This window comes from Pagrus major, chromosome 12 (genome assembly GCF_040436345.1).
Source record: "Pagrus major chromosome 12, Pma_NU_1.0".
In the NCBI taxonomy this organism is placed as follows: Eukaryota; Metazoa; Chordata; class Actinopteri; order Spariformes; family Sparidae; genus Pagrus; species Pagrus major.
This window is the reverse complement of record NC_133226.1, coordinates 21,266,943-21,283,589: the sequence shown is the minus strand read 5'-3', so window position 1 is coordinate 21,283,589 and position 16,647 is coordinate 21,266,943. Positions and strand designations below refer to the sequence as shown.

At 40.1% G+C, this 16,647-nt stretch overlaps 2 protein-coding genes across 3 annotated transcripts in view; one reads left to right on the top strand and one right to left on the bottom strand.

Annotated features, from left to right (window-relative positions):
* mtrex (Mtr4 exosome RNA helicase) overlaps nucleotides 1–1,052 on the top strand; it is a 19,421-nt gene extending 18,369 nt beyond the window's left edge. The window contains exon 27 of the mRNA XM_073478585.1: nucleotides 434–1,052. Coding sequence (XP_073334686.1) covers nucleotides 434–486 — 53 coding nt within the window. The 3' untranslated portion in view covers nucleotides 487–1,052. The remainder of the gene's footprint in view (nucleotides 1–433) is intronic.
* Nucleotides 846–16,647, bottom strand: plpp1a (phospholipid phosphatase 1a). 2 transcript variants are annotated; one of them, XM_073478586.1, is made up of 6 exons: nucleotides 15,715–16,647; nucleotides 11,778–11,932; nucleotides 7,184–7,464; nucleotides 3,809–3,866; nucleotides 2,635–2,811; nucleotides 846–2,475 (listed from the first exon to the last, which is right to left on the bottom strand). In XM_073478586.1, exons 1-6 carry the CDS (start codon nucleotides 15,770–15,772, stop codon nucleotides 2,356–2,358), a joined length of 849 nt encoding a protein of 282 aa, XP_073334687.1. In that variant the 5' UTR covers nucleotides 15,773–16,647; the 3' UTR covers nucleotides 846–2,355. The 2 variants fall into 2 exon arrangements, with proteins under 2 accessions (XP_073334687.1, XP_073334689.1); XM_073478588.1 differs by lacking the exon at nucleotides 11,778–11,932 and adding an exon at nucleotides 9,308–9,459 and having other exon boundaries at nucleotides 2,262–2,475; nucleotides 15,715–15,852.

Here is a 16,647-nt window from a genome sequence, read left to right as displayed (position 1 = left end):
CCCACTCTTCTTCTTTGATACTTGTATTTAGGTTTTGGACTATTTTTTGGATAAAAACAAATGTTAACTTGGACTCTTGGCCTTCTTTTTGACATAGACCTTTTTTACTCTCTGGCAATCTGGCCTTTTGTATACGTTAACAGCGTTTAGGTTACTGAAAACTGACCTTTTGGGAAACTCCTTCCAGGGTGAAGGTTATCAGAAAATGTATATTTTTGGAAATGTTGACACTGACACCCATATTGCTTTCTAATTGGGTGTTTGGCAAAACTCAGAATATGCGTTATGATATTGGAGTATTTATACAGAAAAATGTGTTTTGTTAATTTTTTCTTCCCTTGACACACAACTGAAACATTTCTCACTGTTTTAAAGTTAAACCTCTGATTTGTTAAAGGTAGAAATGATTTACTGTCGATTTCTGTCTCTGCAGGCATAACGAAGATCAAGAGGGACATTGTATTTGCTGCCAGTCTCTACCTATAAAGTCCAGCAGTTGTTCTATTGGTGGATAAGTTGTGATTAACCCTTCTTGGATCTCTTGGCCCTCCATTTTTTTCACTTTTTTGTGTCACATTTGTCACTGAGAATAAACGGCACAATATTTAACCCCAAATTGTTAATTAATTTGGCTTTCATTTGGAAAAAGATCATATTTCTGATTAGTTTTTTTTTCATCCCAACAATTTACCTGAACTTTGTCACGTCCTGTTCAGTCGTCTTATCCATGGTCAGAATTATTTGAGTGAGGTTTGTCTGAGGATGTGAACAGTTTTCTTTGAACATTCATGCTTTTATTATTTTTGCTTACAACGAGCAAAGTGGTGCATAATCTGACGAGAAAGTAAACAACACAAGTCATGCTTTAATTTTATGTGACGGCTCATGACACGATACATGTTTCATCTGTGTTCATATTAATAAGTAAAATGGCTTTGTTTTTCCTTTTTTTTTTCTTCTTTTAGACATTTGTACATATTTGTAACATTTTTTTTCTTTTTCAATAAACGTCTGTATGGTGATTTGTTTTACATACAGATTATACAAAAGTACATTGTTGTCTGTTCACTTGATGTTTACATTAGTTCTTAGATACACAGGAGCTGTGATAGCAGCAGTAGCAGTCCAGCAAAGGCAACACAGGACTTTAAACTGACCGTCTACTCCTCAACTATCTAACCAAACATGATGCAAGTCGAGCTTACTCCGACTATGAGAGGTTAGACGGCTGGAGAATGAGACGGCAGTGGCAGTGACCTGGAGTCAGCAGCTGAGGGTATGAAGCAATTTTAACCCACCAGCAGGGTTTCTGTTATCTGGTCGTTACCTCCACCAAGGAGGTTTATTTATGAGCAGGATTACACAAAAAATACTGGATGATCGAGGATGGACCCCATTAACTTTTGGTACGGATAAAAGGGACGAATTTAGGAATTTCTCACTTTTCTCTAGGACTTTTTGATATTTTCATGCGTTTCTCAGGGAACCATGCAGGGATCATGAAGAAAAGAAAAAAAGATTTTATTGCAGAAAGACACTTGATCTTTGAATCTCATTTCGAGGTCATTAATACTGATGCTCTGGGATAGTGATTCGCGGCATCAGTGGTCTTCCTGAAATGTATTTAAGATTAAAAAAACAGAAATATTTTATCCAGGAAATTGATTTTCTATTTTCAGAAACCCTGCCCTCGGGTCTAGGATCAGTCTTATTGTGCAGCACCTTGTAGCCTCGAGAAGCAAACATTCCTCTAACGAATAGCCCTTTAATTAACACTGGACTTAAGGCAGCAAAGTTACAAGACTCAGCCCTCTCTGTGGGTGCTGAAAACTGATCCTAAATCGGATCCCTTGAGCGGACTGACTCCAGGTCAGGAAAAGCACAAAGCAAGATTACATTCACAGGTTTCCAACCCTCCCCTCTCTCTCCCTCCCAGCAGTGGTCAGACCCTTTAGTGGGTGCGTGCAGCAAAGTCTTCCCACCAGCTCAGTAGATACATACATTAATAAAATGTTGGTTTCTGTCCTTACAGAATCTCTAGCCCCTAATCTACAGCAGTCTCTGAAGTGTGTCTACGAGGCTTGGACAGGTTTCCTTAAAGATTGAGAATCAGTGGACTAAAAACAGCGAATCGGCTAAAATTATAAAGTCTTAACATCTGGACAGGCCTGAGGTTTAGCTTCCAAAAGCTTCTTCTGGGATGCACGGTCCTCCAGTAGCTTCCTTGAAGTAAGAATCACTGTAAATCCATGCAGGGTTTTGGATGAGAATTTGCGTGAGATGAAAGGCTAGAGAGCTGGGAGTTCTGGTGTGCGTCTGGACAGAGCAGAGTTCATCGTCCACCTCTCGATTAGCTTAGTTTGGACTCTCAAAGTGGTTTCCATTCGTCGGGGTGTCCTGCAGGGTTGTGTGTGGGATGTCCGCTTCTTTACGGGGATCGACGCGTGGCTTGAAAAAGTCAGACACGAAGAAGACCTGGAGGATACACGGAGAGGATTTAGATGGGAGCACAGATGGGAATTATTTAGAGGTGTGCTCTGCTTAAAGAAAAACATAATTCAAAGCTATGAATTGGTAACAACATTAAAGGAATAGTTCAACAACAATAGTTTAACATTAGGACACATAACGTACCACAAGGAGAGCCATGAGGGCACCCTGCAGGAGCCCCGTCAGCACATCGCTCCAGTGATGTTTATAATCTGACACCCTTGAAAGTCCTGTGTACACTGAGGCAGCGATCAGGAAAAACTGGATTGTGGGTCTCAGCAGCCTCGCCCATTCAGCCTGGAGCCGAGCCTGCAGATAGAGCTGAGAAAGAGAGACGGGGCTTGATATGAAAATATGGAGCAGCTGTTTATAGTTTCTCACAATAAATAAAAGTGTCACTGGGAAACAAGGACTGGGAGTGTTGTTGTAGCTCTCGCAGTCTTGTGGCAGGCGGCATTCCTGCAGGAGTGGCAGGAAAATGAGCTGCAGTGATTCGCAGATGACTCAGTGCGTTTCCATTTCCACTTCCACACCAGATACTAATCTATCAGGAAGGAAACTGTTCCTGAATTAAATGAACATCCTCTTTTTTTATGCTTCTGCTCCAATATTTATTTCCTCCTCTGTCTTTAAAGTTCTGAGCTGCATTTCACTTTGCAAAACTGACCTTTAAATTATCATCACTGATAAAAGTAATCAGCAAAACACGAACTGATAAATATCACAACATCTCCGGAGCAGGACGAGCCATCATAAAAGAATCTGCTGAACATCATTTTCCATTGCGTCATAAACAAGACCTTTTGTTTCTATTAAATTCAGGGCATGTCTGACAAACAAGCTAAATCGCTTCATCCTGATCCATTTTTCTTCTCTTGTTTAATTGTCAGTAGGAGGGAGAGAAAAGCACTCCAGGGTTTGTTTGGAGGTTCATGTTTAAAATGTCAGCTGCTGCTCCTTTAATTTTCCCTCGATACAGAGGGAGAGGGAGCTTTGTGTTGGTGCCAGGACTTTGTCCCCGAGTCTATTTATATCTGCTGGTGTTGAATGAATCAGCAGCCTATAAAGTTTATCAAGACAGGACAGTAAATTTGGCTCTGAACAAACAACGGAGGGTAATCAAGGATGATGGAGTAAAAAAAACTTCAATGCCAATTACGACGACAACAACTGATCTATTTACAGTTAAAAAAAATCAACTTTAAAAAAACTAGATAAACTAGAATGTCCTGTTCTGCAACCTGTCCCTGAACACAACGCTCCAGTAAATACTGATTAATATGATGCTGATCGATATCTAACTGCTTCAGGTACTTACAGCCAGGAACAGCATGCAGTACATGGAGAAAGAGGAGTGGCCGGAGTAGAAGGATAGCCTGCAATGGAAAGACAAAAGCATCGCTCAGCACTTTGTTATGCACTTAACTCATCTGCGGCAAACATAAAAAGCTGGGTCATCTTGTTGTTTAACAGATCCTGACATTGGTCAGACACGTCAACATCACATGGGACAGCCTTATTTCTGGTTTATGGTGGAGTGAAGTTTGTTTGTTGAATGAGGAGAAGTGAATCCTCTGTGTGATGTTGAGGGATGTTGTGGACAGCAGCAGCTAAAAAGAAACAGGCCCTCCAGTCCTTCCCAGCTGCCTTAGTGACTTCCTGTTTATAATAACAGTGCTGTGTTTTAGAGTGTTGTCTGGACCTCGGCCACAGCAACAGCCATTAATACACACACACACACACAGTGTTAAGTTACACTCTACATGCTTATTTTGTGTGCACTCATTGAAGGATCAGGGGTTTTGTGGTCTACAATAAGATTAAGAGTTTAATCTTAAATATGGACCTGGTTTGGGGTTTTACTCTGCAACGAAAACCTGCTGTGAACCTCTGTAGACATAGACAATTAAAGTCTTTATCACTGGTTTGGGGTATTTTTGGGCCATGGCTCTGGAAATATCAATCGATTCACCACTTTGGTTCAGACTGAAATACCTCAACATCATCTAGCATCATTACCAGGTCAGGTTGTCACTGATCATATGGTGAAAATGTTCAACATATCATATTAGATTGATTGGCAAAAATCCTTTTATCATCAATTAAAAAAAACTTAATTTAACGAGAACTTAATTAATTAATAATGACCACCAGGATCAGCCGTAGATATTATATCTGCAAAACGCCAGCATTGTCATTGTGAGCTTGTTAGCATTTAGCAAGTGAATAGGTAACTATGCCCGGCCAAGCAGAAAATCCTTTCAATTAAAAAGCTGAAATCAGTGTATGTTTGGAATTTGTGATGATATGTTTTTATGAAGGACTGTTAAAAGAAATGATTAAAGGGTAAGTTCATCCAAAAATTAACATTCAGTCATCCACGGAGTGAAGTTTCATAGTGCGCAAAACATTTCTGGAGCTTCACATCAAAAACAGCGTTGTAGCGTTCTGCTGAAAAAAGTTTTTAAAAAAACATAAAATGGCTCCGTACAGCTTGCCAGGTGCAATCTGGAAGCCCAGAGATCCCAAATTGATATGAAAAGACGTTATTTACACCCTTGACGACTTGACCCACTTAAGACGGTGTGCATGCTAATGCGCTTAGCAGCTACAGTGAAGATTTTGGTTTTCAAAAGGGTGTAAATAACATCCTCTCAAAACCATTTAGGATCTCAGGGCCTCCAGAGACTTGGATTATGCCTGATGACTTCTATGGAGCCATTTTATTTTGCTGTTGTTTTACATTTTAAAACAAGTCCCCATCTACTTCAGTTGTTTAGGAGAATGCTGCGACACTGTTTTACTGTGAAGCTCCAGAAATGTTTTGTGGACTACGATACTTCACCCGACTTTTCTTCGGCATGAGGGGTTAGCCAAAAATGACTGAATTTAAAATCTTTTGGTGAACTTATCCTTTAATCAACTAAAACTTTTAGCACCAACACTGAATAATTCAGGCTGATCAAACACACTTTGGTAACAAAACCCAACTGGTAAATGCAATAATAATGCCGACCTATACATCCTCTGGGCATCACATTAAAACTGCAGTTTGTTTAGACCCTGTGAGGCCTCCGCCCATTCTATACTAACAGTATCCTTTCTAATGTAAAATATATTTGCCTCTCATGGAAAAAAATTGTTTTCATCACACACTTTGGATGCTTTGGGCATCTTTGCCTCTTAAATGCTGACAACATACAGTACAGCTCTGACGGTCGGCCTCCTTTCTGCTCGGATAGTTAAATTAAGCGAAGGAGGCATCAGATTACAGTAAAATGATCCCTCTCTCCTCTCTCCTCTCCTCTCCTGCTGCATTTATTAGCTCCATGCCGTCCCTACAACACACGCGTAGGTGCTGAAAATAAATAAATACACATTAATCTAAAAAGCTCTGGATATCTGCCACAAATCCCCGTATCCTGTACCACACCCTGGTAAATGTACAGGAGATAACCCAGACAGAGACAGACGGGCAGGGGGGGCACATTTCCTCTCACCTCTTACATTTAAAGGCTGCCTCTCGGGGAAGCAACACTCACTCTGTCAACGGAATAACCTACTTTATCTTTAAATAATGTAGAAGAGAAAGTTCCTCAAAGCTTCCTAATAAACACGTATTAAATAACCGATACAATCAGCAGCTTCTGCTTCTGTAATTACTGCAGGTCTTGCCTGCATCAGAAACAGAAGTGGATATCCTCTCCTCCCACTGTACTTCCTTCTGCTCTGAGCTGATAAGTCAAATCCAAACAAGCAACACATTCCTGATATTACTCAATCCCAGTGGCTCTGGTCTCGTGCAGTAGATCGCTCAACCTACACACAGCCTTGTGTCATCGGAGTGCAGATATTTACTAGACACTAAATGTTTCACAGCTTCAGAGGCATGGCATCACAGTGGTATCACCGTTACGAAATACATAATCGTTAATGTGTTGCTACATAACACATCTGACCTTTTGGACTCTCTGTACGTACACCGTGTTACAAAACAATGGAGAGCACAGAGGTTTGAGGCTTTTCCTGTAAGATTTTGTTAAGCCGCTGAGCAACAAAACCAGAATCCAGAGAGCTACAAGTTTGAACAAGGAGCTGATTTTAACTGCAAACATCTGAAATCATGACACAGTTCATTCAGCAGTTCGTCTAGGAATGCAACTGCTGAGTGCAAATAATCTGAAATTAATTGTGCTCAAGTATCAAAAGTAATTTCCTGGCAACATACTTAAGTTTAAGCCCAAATAAAATCATACATATATTATATTATTGATTCCAATATTCAGCATTTTTCTGTTTATTGGACTAATGTTTTTCAAAATCTGATTGCAGATGACATAGATTAATTTAAAGGAGACATATTATGCTCATTCTCAGGTTCATAATTTAATTTTGGGTCACTACGAGAACAGGTTTACATGCTTTAATGCTCAAAAAACACATCAGTTTCCTCATACTTAAGGATACTTAATTACATTTGATACCAGATACGTGAAGACTTTAACTCAAGTACTATTCATATGGGTGACTTTATCAAAGTAATATCTTAACAAGTCTCTTTTTCAAAGACCTTTTGGTACACTGCATATATGACACACAACTGCATCAAATACGCATATTTGAGACACGCGATTTGTGCTACAAGATTTTTTTATCAAAAAAACTTAAAAAACTTTGAGCTCCAGCGACCTACCTGCCCTCATTGGCCATCGTCTGGTCTCCAGTGCAGGTGAACTCTTCGATATAATCTCCTGCCGAACAGTTGATGAATTTCCAATCGGGCTTGCACACATCCAGGAAGTGCGGCCTGAGCCGGCCAATAGAATACTTGGCTATGTCGGTCAGAGACTGGCTCATGGCGGCACCAAAGAGGAAGGTACCGACGGCTTTGTAAACAGAGGCGACATAGCTGCCGAACGAGGACTTAGATTTGATGCGCTTCAGATAAACTAAAAGGCACTCGCCAATGATCATCTGTAAGGAGGAGAAGATACACAGTTAGAGGTTTGTAAGAAATATACAGAGAGTAAAGATGCAACTGAACAACATCCAACAACATCAGAGCCGTCATCAATAACTGGGTCTAAAATAATGGAGTTCTGCCTGTTACTCAAATTTCACACAAAGCTCTCTTGTTTGTGAAACAGTGATTAAAACAACAGTTAGTTTTGTTAGATGAGAAGATCAACACCACTCTCATGTCTGTTTGCTAAATAGCCACAACCAGCTTTAGCCAGTTAGCTTAGCTTAGCATAAAGACGGGAAACTGGGGGAAACAGCTCAACTTCAGTTTTTGTACGAATTAAACAAATGAGATTTAATGTGTTAATTATTGAGCTTTACAGGAGCTGGTAGGTGATCTTTTTTCCAATCTTTATGCTAAGCTAAGCTAACCATCTCCAGGCTGTAGCTTCGTGTAAAACGGGCAGATATGAGAGCGTTGCTGATCTTCTAATCTAATGCTCAGTAAAAAGAAAAGTCCAATAAGCTTATTTCCCAAAATGTTCCCATAAATATTATAGAGAAACAGCCACAGGATGATGTCCACTTAAAATATTCACGCATAATTTTGTTTGATTTAAAAGTTTTAATTAAAAGCCTCTCATCAGATCTTATAGTAAAACATTTTGTGTATTTGAATTTTTCGTTTGCGTTCATACCGCTGATTCATGAATTCCTCTTGTTGCGTATGTTGTGGTTCAGGTGCATGTGAATGTGTCTCAGAGGGTTTTGACTCATCTCACATTAAAGTGGTTGCAGCTCTACTTCTACTGTATATTGAAAAGCTTTTAAACGGAGAACTAACAACTCCTGCTGATGAGTATTTTAAGATTAAATATCTGATTTACCTTAAAGGAACAGCTCACCCAAACATTTAAATCCAATCATTGTCTACTCAACCCCATGCTGAGGGAAGAGAGGTGACATGCTCCACACAGCTCGTCCAGCGTAATGCAAGTCGCCGGAAGCCCAGAGATCCCAAATTGATCTGAAATAACTTATTTACACCCTCGATACAGCTACAGTGCAGATTTCAGCGTAAAAAGGGTGTAAGTAATGTCTTTTCAAATCAACTTGGGATCTTGAGCCTTCCAGAGACTTGGGTTATGCCAGACAAGCAGTACAGAGCCATTTTTACATTTTACAGTCCCCGTCTACTTCAGTTGTTCAGGAGAGCTCCAGAAATGTTTTGTGGAGACACTTAAACTCACCTGACTTTCCATCAGCATGGGGATGAGTAGAGAATGACTGAATTTACATTTTTGGGTGAACTTATCCTTTAACTTACTTCAGCTAAAGATGTTTTATATGTAGGAACTGGCAGTTTAATCAATTTTGAAGATATAACCTGCTGTATTTCAACTTTTTGCAAAAGGGTATTTTCATTTTATACGCTGAGTTGCCTGAGTCTTGTCGGCTCTTTACCTGCCATCACATTTTTAAAATTCCACCTACCGCTGTGCTGCCTGTGAAGAGTTTTACATCTGCTGTGTTTTTCGTGTCTTTCTGCAAACTGTTGCTGCAGCTGCAGACTTATTCAGGGCTTCCAAAATAAAGGTCACCTTTCTGATTCATCAGAGTTTTGAAAAAGTTTTGAAAACATTTTTCTACAACATGCAGTTAGCAAATTAATTTACAGTTAATGATGGCGTATGCAAGCAATACAAAACCCCAATACATTATTACAGGATAATGTATTCAGCACCAACCATGGATTAAGACAAAACAGACAAGAGTGTAGAAGTGGATCAAGATGAATATTACATAAAGAAGATGAGACAGAACCGTTAGCAGAAAACACAACAGATGCACTTACAGTGAGTATTGTGACAGGAATCATGACACCTCCTAACAACTGATAGGAAATGGTGTCTTCTTTATAGGGGTACTTGATCGTATCATCGTTACAGAAAAAGCCTCGGCGGAAAGGACTGTGTTGCGCAGTGAGTATTACAAATGGGAGTCCAGCTAGCAGAGAAGCAATGAGAGAAAAAAAAATAATACAGGTTAAAAGATCATGTCAGTTGGCCTCGAACCCCTACCCACGATGCAACACAGCAGCCGTGTGAGAGGGTCACATCAAACGTTGCATCCTCTGTGAAGATGGCGGCATCCTTGTGAACTTTCAGGAAGGTGCAAATATTAAATGGTTAAAGTGTTGGTTACATGCTGACGTTAATAGAAAGAAAATGACATTTCTGAGCAGGTTATTGGGCATTCCTGATAGGTGAGCCCTCGTTACTTCGTCTTTCAAGATGTGGCAGGTGCAGCAGGTGTTTTTTTCTTCTCAGGGATTGTATTGCTAGATTGAATTCTCACCAACAACCCCACAGAGAGCTGAAGCTGTCAGCGACTGAGACGTAAGAGTGATCTGAAACTTTCTAATGTTACACACTCTCACACTGTTTCTCTCACATAGACTCTCCAGCTCCAAACTCCTGCATATTCTCCCGGCTGCTAAAAAGTGAGTCTACAATAACGTTTAAGAAAGTGCTACAGATTGGCACCGTTACTCATCATACATGAAAGACTACAGACAAAGATGGAAGACATAAATCTCCCACACCACAAAGCAGTAAGCGAAGGCAGGCAGGCAGACACACACACACACCAGCAGCACTTTTCTTGCCTCTGTCCATCTCCAAAAACAATCGCTCTGTTCCAGAAGAGCATTCCAGCTATTTTAGGGAGCGGAGGGACGCAGCACGCAGCCTGCATGTCTGCTGCGCTAATTAAAAACAGCAATAGGAAGTCAAGCCAATAGATCAACTATAAAAACTAAATGATTAATTGAAATTAAAAAAGAAAAGAGGAAAAAGCCTTACTTCATATTATCTCATTAAACCCAACTAGAACACCACTAATTCCCTTTTGCATATCCAAAATATTTAGGGGTTTGACTGTTCATTGAAAAAATGAGGATGTTAGTTTCCTCTTTCCAATTTGATTAAAGACTTGTATTAAAGAAAGTGATACAAAAACTGGATATCCACATACTCTCCTGTACTACTACAGTCGAAAAAAAGAAATGTATTATTATTTTAACAAATCAAAATTTGCAATATGTAAGAATTGGCCATCTGTCGAATTCATAGGCTACACTGGAGCAACTGCTAACTGCTGCTAACTGCAGCTGGCGTTAGCTTGTTAGCTCAGGTAGCCGTACACCTCTGCAGTCCAGAGCAGTAGCTTGGATCAGCAGGGAAATGTTGGTGTTTACACCGCTAGCACAGGAGCTTTGGATCGGGATGGGCCAGGCTAGCTGGTTAGCATGCTAACTTCAGTGGATATCTCTGCAGAACTGTCAAAACTGTTATTTCTTCACATTCAGTTGACAATTTTAGTTGCAGTTTAAATGTTTTCTACTTATATTCTTACATATTGCACCTTTAACTTGATTTGAAATCATATAGGGCGATGGATTACAGGCACTGAGTACATAAAAAAGTAACCTTTATACTAATAAAACTTGGTTTGAGAATTTTAGTTTTGGTTTTGCTTCACTTTTTAGTTAAGATTGCGGGTCTTTGTTTTGTTGTTGTGGAAAGCGTATAAATAAAATCATAAAAATAAAAGAAACTAAATATTGACCTACACTGTAAAATCTGCTAAAGTGCCTTTACTTGTAAAAATTGAGGAAACGGATGATCTCAAATTTACCCAGTAGACTAATAATTTTAAGTAGAAAGCTTTATAAAACCTGCTGTAGTAACTCAGATGTTGACAAAATAAATCTGTGTTTGTGTGTGAGTGAGAGGACGCAACAGGATTTTACATTTTCTCGATTTGAGCTGAATTGACTTTGCATCAGTTTTTAAGTGGACATCTTCCTTCACCTTCAGTTCTTGACAGGGTTAGGAGAGGTGATGTTTGTGAGCGGAAACCTCACACTGAGATGGGAAACAATAGGAGAACTAAATCAAACATGCTGTGCCTGTTTGTTTTCAATAACATGTAGATGTGCTACTGTAGCAGCTACTGAACAATTCAAAGTGTTATCAAACAGGAAGCTAACTCGGCTCTGAATGTGCCGGCTCTACCAGTCCCAACAGACCTTTCTCACGGCAGACATGTTGCCTCGCCATCGCAGGAATAGCACAGGAGTATCTGACAACAATAATAATGGCCGCTTTCCATGTAGGTGTGCCAGTTTACTACCGTACAGCATACTAGAGCCGAGGTCCTGGCACACCTTGGAATGCATTACAACGATCTGCTACACCTGCGGTTGACAAGTCAACATACCTGCCACGAGACACGTCAGGCCTCAGGTGACACCTACTTACGCAGCTAATGGGCAGGCTGAAGCCCACAGTGTAGAGCACTGTGGAGGTGACTGTGCTGTGGTGGAAAGGGTACTTGATGCTTTCGTCGTTACAGAAAAAGCCCCTCTGATAGGGGCGGACCTTACCCAGGTTAAAGGCTGCCAGGGGCAGACCTCCTGTGGACGGAGAGATCAGGAGGAAGAGGTCAAAGGAGAAAGAAAAGTGTAGGCACCAGAACAGAAAGTGTTGAGATCTTGAGATCTAGAACGGTAATATAATATTTAAAATCTCTGTGACAGAGATGAGAGGCCTCAACCTTTGCAAGACCTTATTCTATATGATCCCACTGTCAGAAAAACCAACCATGTATTAGCCTAAACTGTGACATCACTTTAATATCAATACTTTTTGTATCTTTTAAAAATTAAAATGTATTTAAATTTTAATTAAATACAGTATTTTCTACTTTATTTTGATATACTTCATGAGCAAGTATTTGTAATTTGTAACAACATACTTTTTGACGTATTTGTGCCCGTTCTGACTGTCGGTCAATACATTTTTATCCTTTAAATTCTTAACTGCGACCTAGTGGCTAATTATTAATCACTAACAGCCCGGGTTTATAAACATCAGTTGCAACTTTACAACAAACAACTGCATTATAAACTGCTCATGAAGCATTTTATTGTTTAGTTAACAGTGAAATAACTATTAGCTTAAGCTTTATTAACTACAAATTGTGTCACCAGTGCAAAATCTAGATTGTAGAAGCTGCAATTACATTTTTTCCCCCTCTTTTTAACTAAAAAAGCACTTTAGTTCTGCAGAGTCGACAAATCTTGTTGTCTGGATGTAAGAAAACATGTTTGTTTGGTACAGAACCCAACAAATGTCACATTTTCATACGTTTCCACTGAAAATGAAGCACAATCGTGAATCATAATGCAACCGAATCTCTGTCAAAAATAATTGATATTATTTTTGCCATATTGTGCAGCTCTATTGTGCAAATAGATCACTAATCTATACTTGCACCTTCAATACAAAAGGCTAAACAGTTCCTGAAACTGCAGGGCACTGTTCTTCTAAAGGGTGCATTTATTTGGCACTACTTCCAGCTACTGTAGTGAGTATTCACACGTTTTCAGCCCATCGAGTACGATGTGTATGTGGGATCGACTCATTCGTGTTTATTGTACAACAGTGTAGAGTTTTTAGACAATACACAGAGCAGATAAACTGAGGCTACATAGACGATGCTTGTTATTAAGACCAATTCATCTTTAGTTTGGTCGTTTTCATAAGTTTTGAAACACATAATTTTGCAAATCATGTCCTCTGACACTGAGCCGCAGACACTGCAACGTTACACATTACACACAGTAAAGACACTCAACAACAATGACTTCATGACTCTAAAACATGATGTTATTCTTGGGCAGTGTTTCAGGAGAGAGGGGGGACTGAGAAGCTTTTTTTGCAGGAGCACTGACTCACATCGGTGTGAAAGGAGCTGTGGATGTAGCTAAGCACTCCCTGTAGATAAAATACCATAAAGATAACAGATTATGCTAATGGATCTTGACAGTTCAAAGTCTGCACGTAATGCTGCTGTCATTTTTCCACTTGTTTGGCCCGTTTGGCCCATTGTATAGCGAAGAAAAGACACAGTTGTCCGTCCATTCAAGCGGAAAACGAGGGTTTGCTATTGAGCTGGAACGACGCCATCACATTAAGATATACCTCAACAAACACCCTGTAAACTACTTTATAATTCTGTCTGGTATCTTTGGTCTCACTGCCGTTTCTGCAGCTGTCCACACTGTCAGCTGATTGGCTGCAACAGCTGGAAATGCGAGAAAGCCTGGACAGAAACACACATGAGCTGAGGGCAGGACGCCCGAGATACTTTCTATCTGCAGCAGTGTTACACTTTAACTTTCTCTTATATCTATAAAAACACACAGACAGAAAGAATAATGTGGATATTTAAACATGAATACATGTTGGTTCCTTTCCATTTTAATCTTTTATCGAGACTAAATGGCAGCCTGCTCAGTAAAAACCAAATTAAATCAGCCGTGTGTGCTCTTGTTACATTACTACATGTATGTGTATGTTAAGTCACATGCAGCTGATGGAAACAGCCTCAACAGACTATCACAGACGCTTGGTTATAATCTAATAGTCTGTGTCTCTAGCAGAATAATCGAGTTTGCTTCTGCATCAAACAGCACAGTCATAGTTTGTACAGTCACACAGCTGACCTTAGGAAATGATGCGAATTAAAAGAAGTCTTGGAAGTCTGGCCCTCGGAGAGCAATGTTTACAATATTTTAAGATTCTGGATTGAAGACTACATGTAATTTTAAGAATTTAGAAACAGCAGATTGAACTATTAAACCAAGCGGAGCATTTTAAACATGTCTGACGGTTTTGCTTAAACAAATCATACAAGCAAATATGTCGTTTTAAGATTTATTGCAGTCCCTGACTCAAAGGGAGCTATAACTATGAGTCATGGAACGAATCAATCATTCACAATCAGACGTATAGAGACCATCTCTGTGGCTACACTGCAAACCTGAAACTGTAGAACAACGTGAGACCTAATGCAATGATTCATATATGCAAATGAAACGACAAATATTTGCTTTTAGTTGTTACTACAAGTCAAGATAATGTTTAACAGTTGAGACAGTGGTTTTAGATGCAAGATAACAACAAGTAAAATGAACCAACGTACTGTAGTTCATTGATATTTTGATCTGAATGCAGCTCAGACCCTCCCCCGTGATGAATTTAGACCTACTGAGGGGAAAACATGTGGCTACATGAGCCAGGAAACTTGAGGTGAGCTGCGACAGTGCTGGTTAGTTGGTTTTAAGCATTAAAACATAACCTGTTGGGTGGCAATCCCATTTATAACATCTGTAAAGACCACCACAATTTCTGAAAATGTTTAACAGTTGACACAGTGGTTTTAGATGTAAGATTGTAGCCAGTGAAATTAACCATTTACGCAGTAGTTGACGCCAGTTTCGGGTCCTCCCTCATAATGGTTTTAGACCTTTTGAGGCGAAACGGTGGGGTTACATGAGTCAGGAAACTTAGTTGTCAATATATATGCAAGTTTACATGAGTAGAAATCAGGCATATACAGTGCAATGATTCATATATGCAGACGTAAAGACTGGCTGAGAAAAATACTTTGATTCAGGAGATAAATGTAACAGATAAGACTGTGGTTGACACATATTTTAGTACAGTTTCCGGACCCTCCCTCATGATGATTTTAGCCTTTTTGAGGGGCAACGGTTGGTTAAACGAGCCAGGAAACTTGGATAAGCCGTGTCAAGGCTGGCAAGTTTAAAATAAAGCCTATAATGTGTAATAATGCCATTTATAACATAGTTTTCAAGCCATATGTTGGTTTAAATGAGTAGTGATCAGGCATAAAATGTGATTATTTATGAGAAAATGAGCTGGATATGACTTTCAACTGCAGAAACATTAGTGCAATATAATGCATATGATATTGATTATAGTAATTATTAATGTCATGGTGCATGGAAAACAGCACCAGTAGGAGCACGTGAGCATCTGAAACAACTGAACTGGCTCTTATTTGCATACAATGGAAACAAAGAGCACTTCACTGTTAATGCGTGGAGGAGAAACTACAGCAAAACTCCCTATACAGGTGTGACGTCAACATATCGATTGATTAGTAGCACCAATACAGGTTAAAATAAGTTAACATCAGTAAAGTGACATTATATCACGCTGTCACACTCGTGTGTGCTGCTGAAAACATTCACCACTCCCTTCACGTGATGGCAGGCTGTTAAATATCCCAACACAAGGATTATATCAGCTCACAAATCGTCTTAAAACAAACGAACCGCGGCGGAATGAAGAAAGGGTTGTTGCTTTTTTAAAAAAAAATACATACCGAGGATAAGACAGGCGAAGTCGAGCAGCACAAAGGGGATTCCTCTCGTCTCGAACATGTTTGCTCTTGTCCGTCTCCGTCTCGAGTCCCTGAACTGCGCTGCGTCCTCTCCTGTAATAAACACCAGGGGGACGACGATGCTCCTCCTTGGGAAGTCGCTGCTGCCGCCGCTGGTGCCGCGGTGGTTTCCGATCAAAAAACAGCCCAGCAGAGTGGCGTAAAAACACAATGAGACGTCGACGCCAGAAGCAGAAGCAGAAGCAGAGACCTCCCTGACCGGAGAGAGGCGCGTATCAAGAGGAGGAGTGAAGCGTCTTGTCGTTGTTGTTGTTGTTGTTGTTGTTGTCGTCGGTTGGCGGTGAACTGCAGCAGAGCCGATAGCTCCACAAGTCTCTCATGATGTTTTTTTTTTTTTCAGATAAGAAAATAAGCACTCACTCTCACGCAGGGGAGGTTATCTGGGCGGACACCTGTCTAGCTGACGGCTGTAGCCGGTGGTGGTGGTGAACCTACCTGGAGCCGTTTATCCGACCCGGAAAGCTCCGCGCGAGGGCGACCCGCGTCCGTGGGCCTTGTGCTGCCTTAAAGGGCCAGCGGAAATATCGGAAATACGAAGCTTAACCTAATTTGTGCGCTCGTTCGAAGTCAATTTTTTTTATTTTTTTATTTTTTTTAAATTAATCACCAGCGGGTTTTTATCACAGATTACAGGAAAGGAAGTTTGCTAATTATCCTATCTCTTTATGAACCTTCCTGTCAAATCTAAGAAAATAAAAGAAATAGATTTGAGGCTACAGCAACATAGGTATCAAAACACCCCTAGCATCACCCCTAAAGCTCATCAACATTAATTAACACGTATCGTTTGTAAGTTTAACAATATCGCAGTGTCATGTAGGGTTACGTGCAGAACTATCTCCCCTTGGCCAGGCG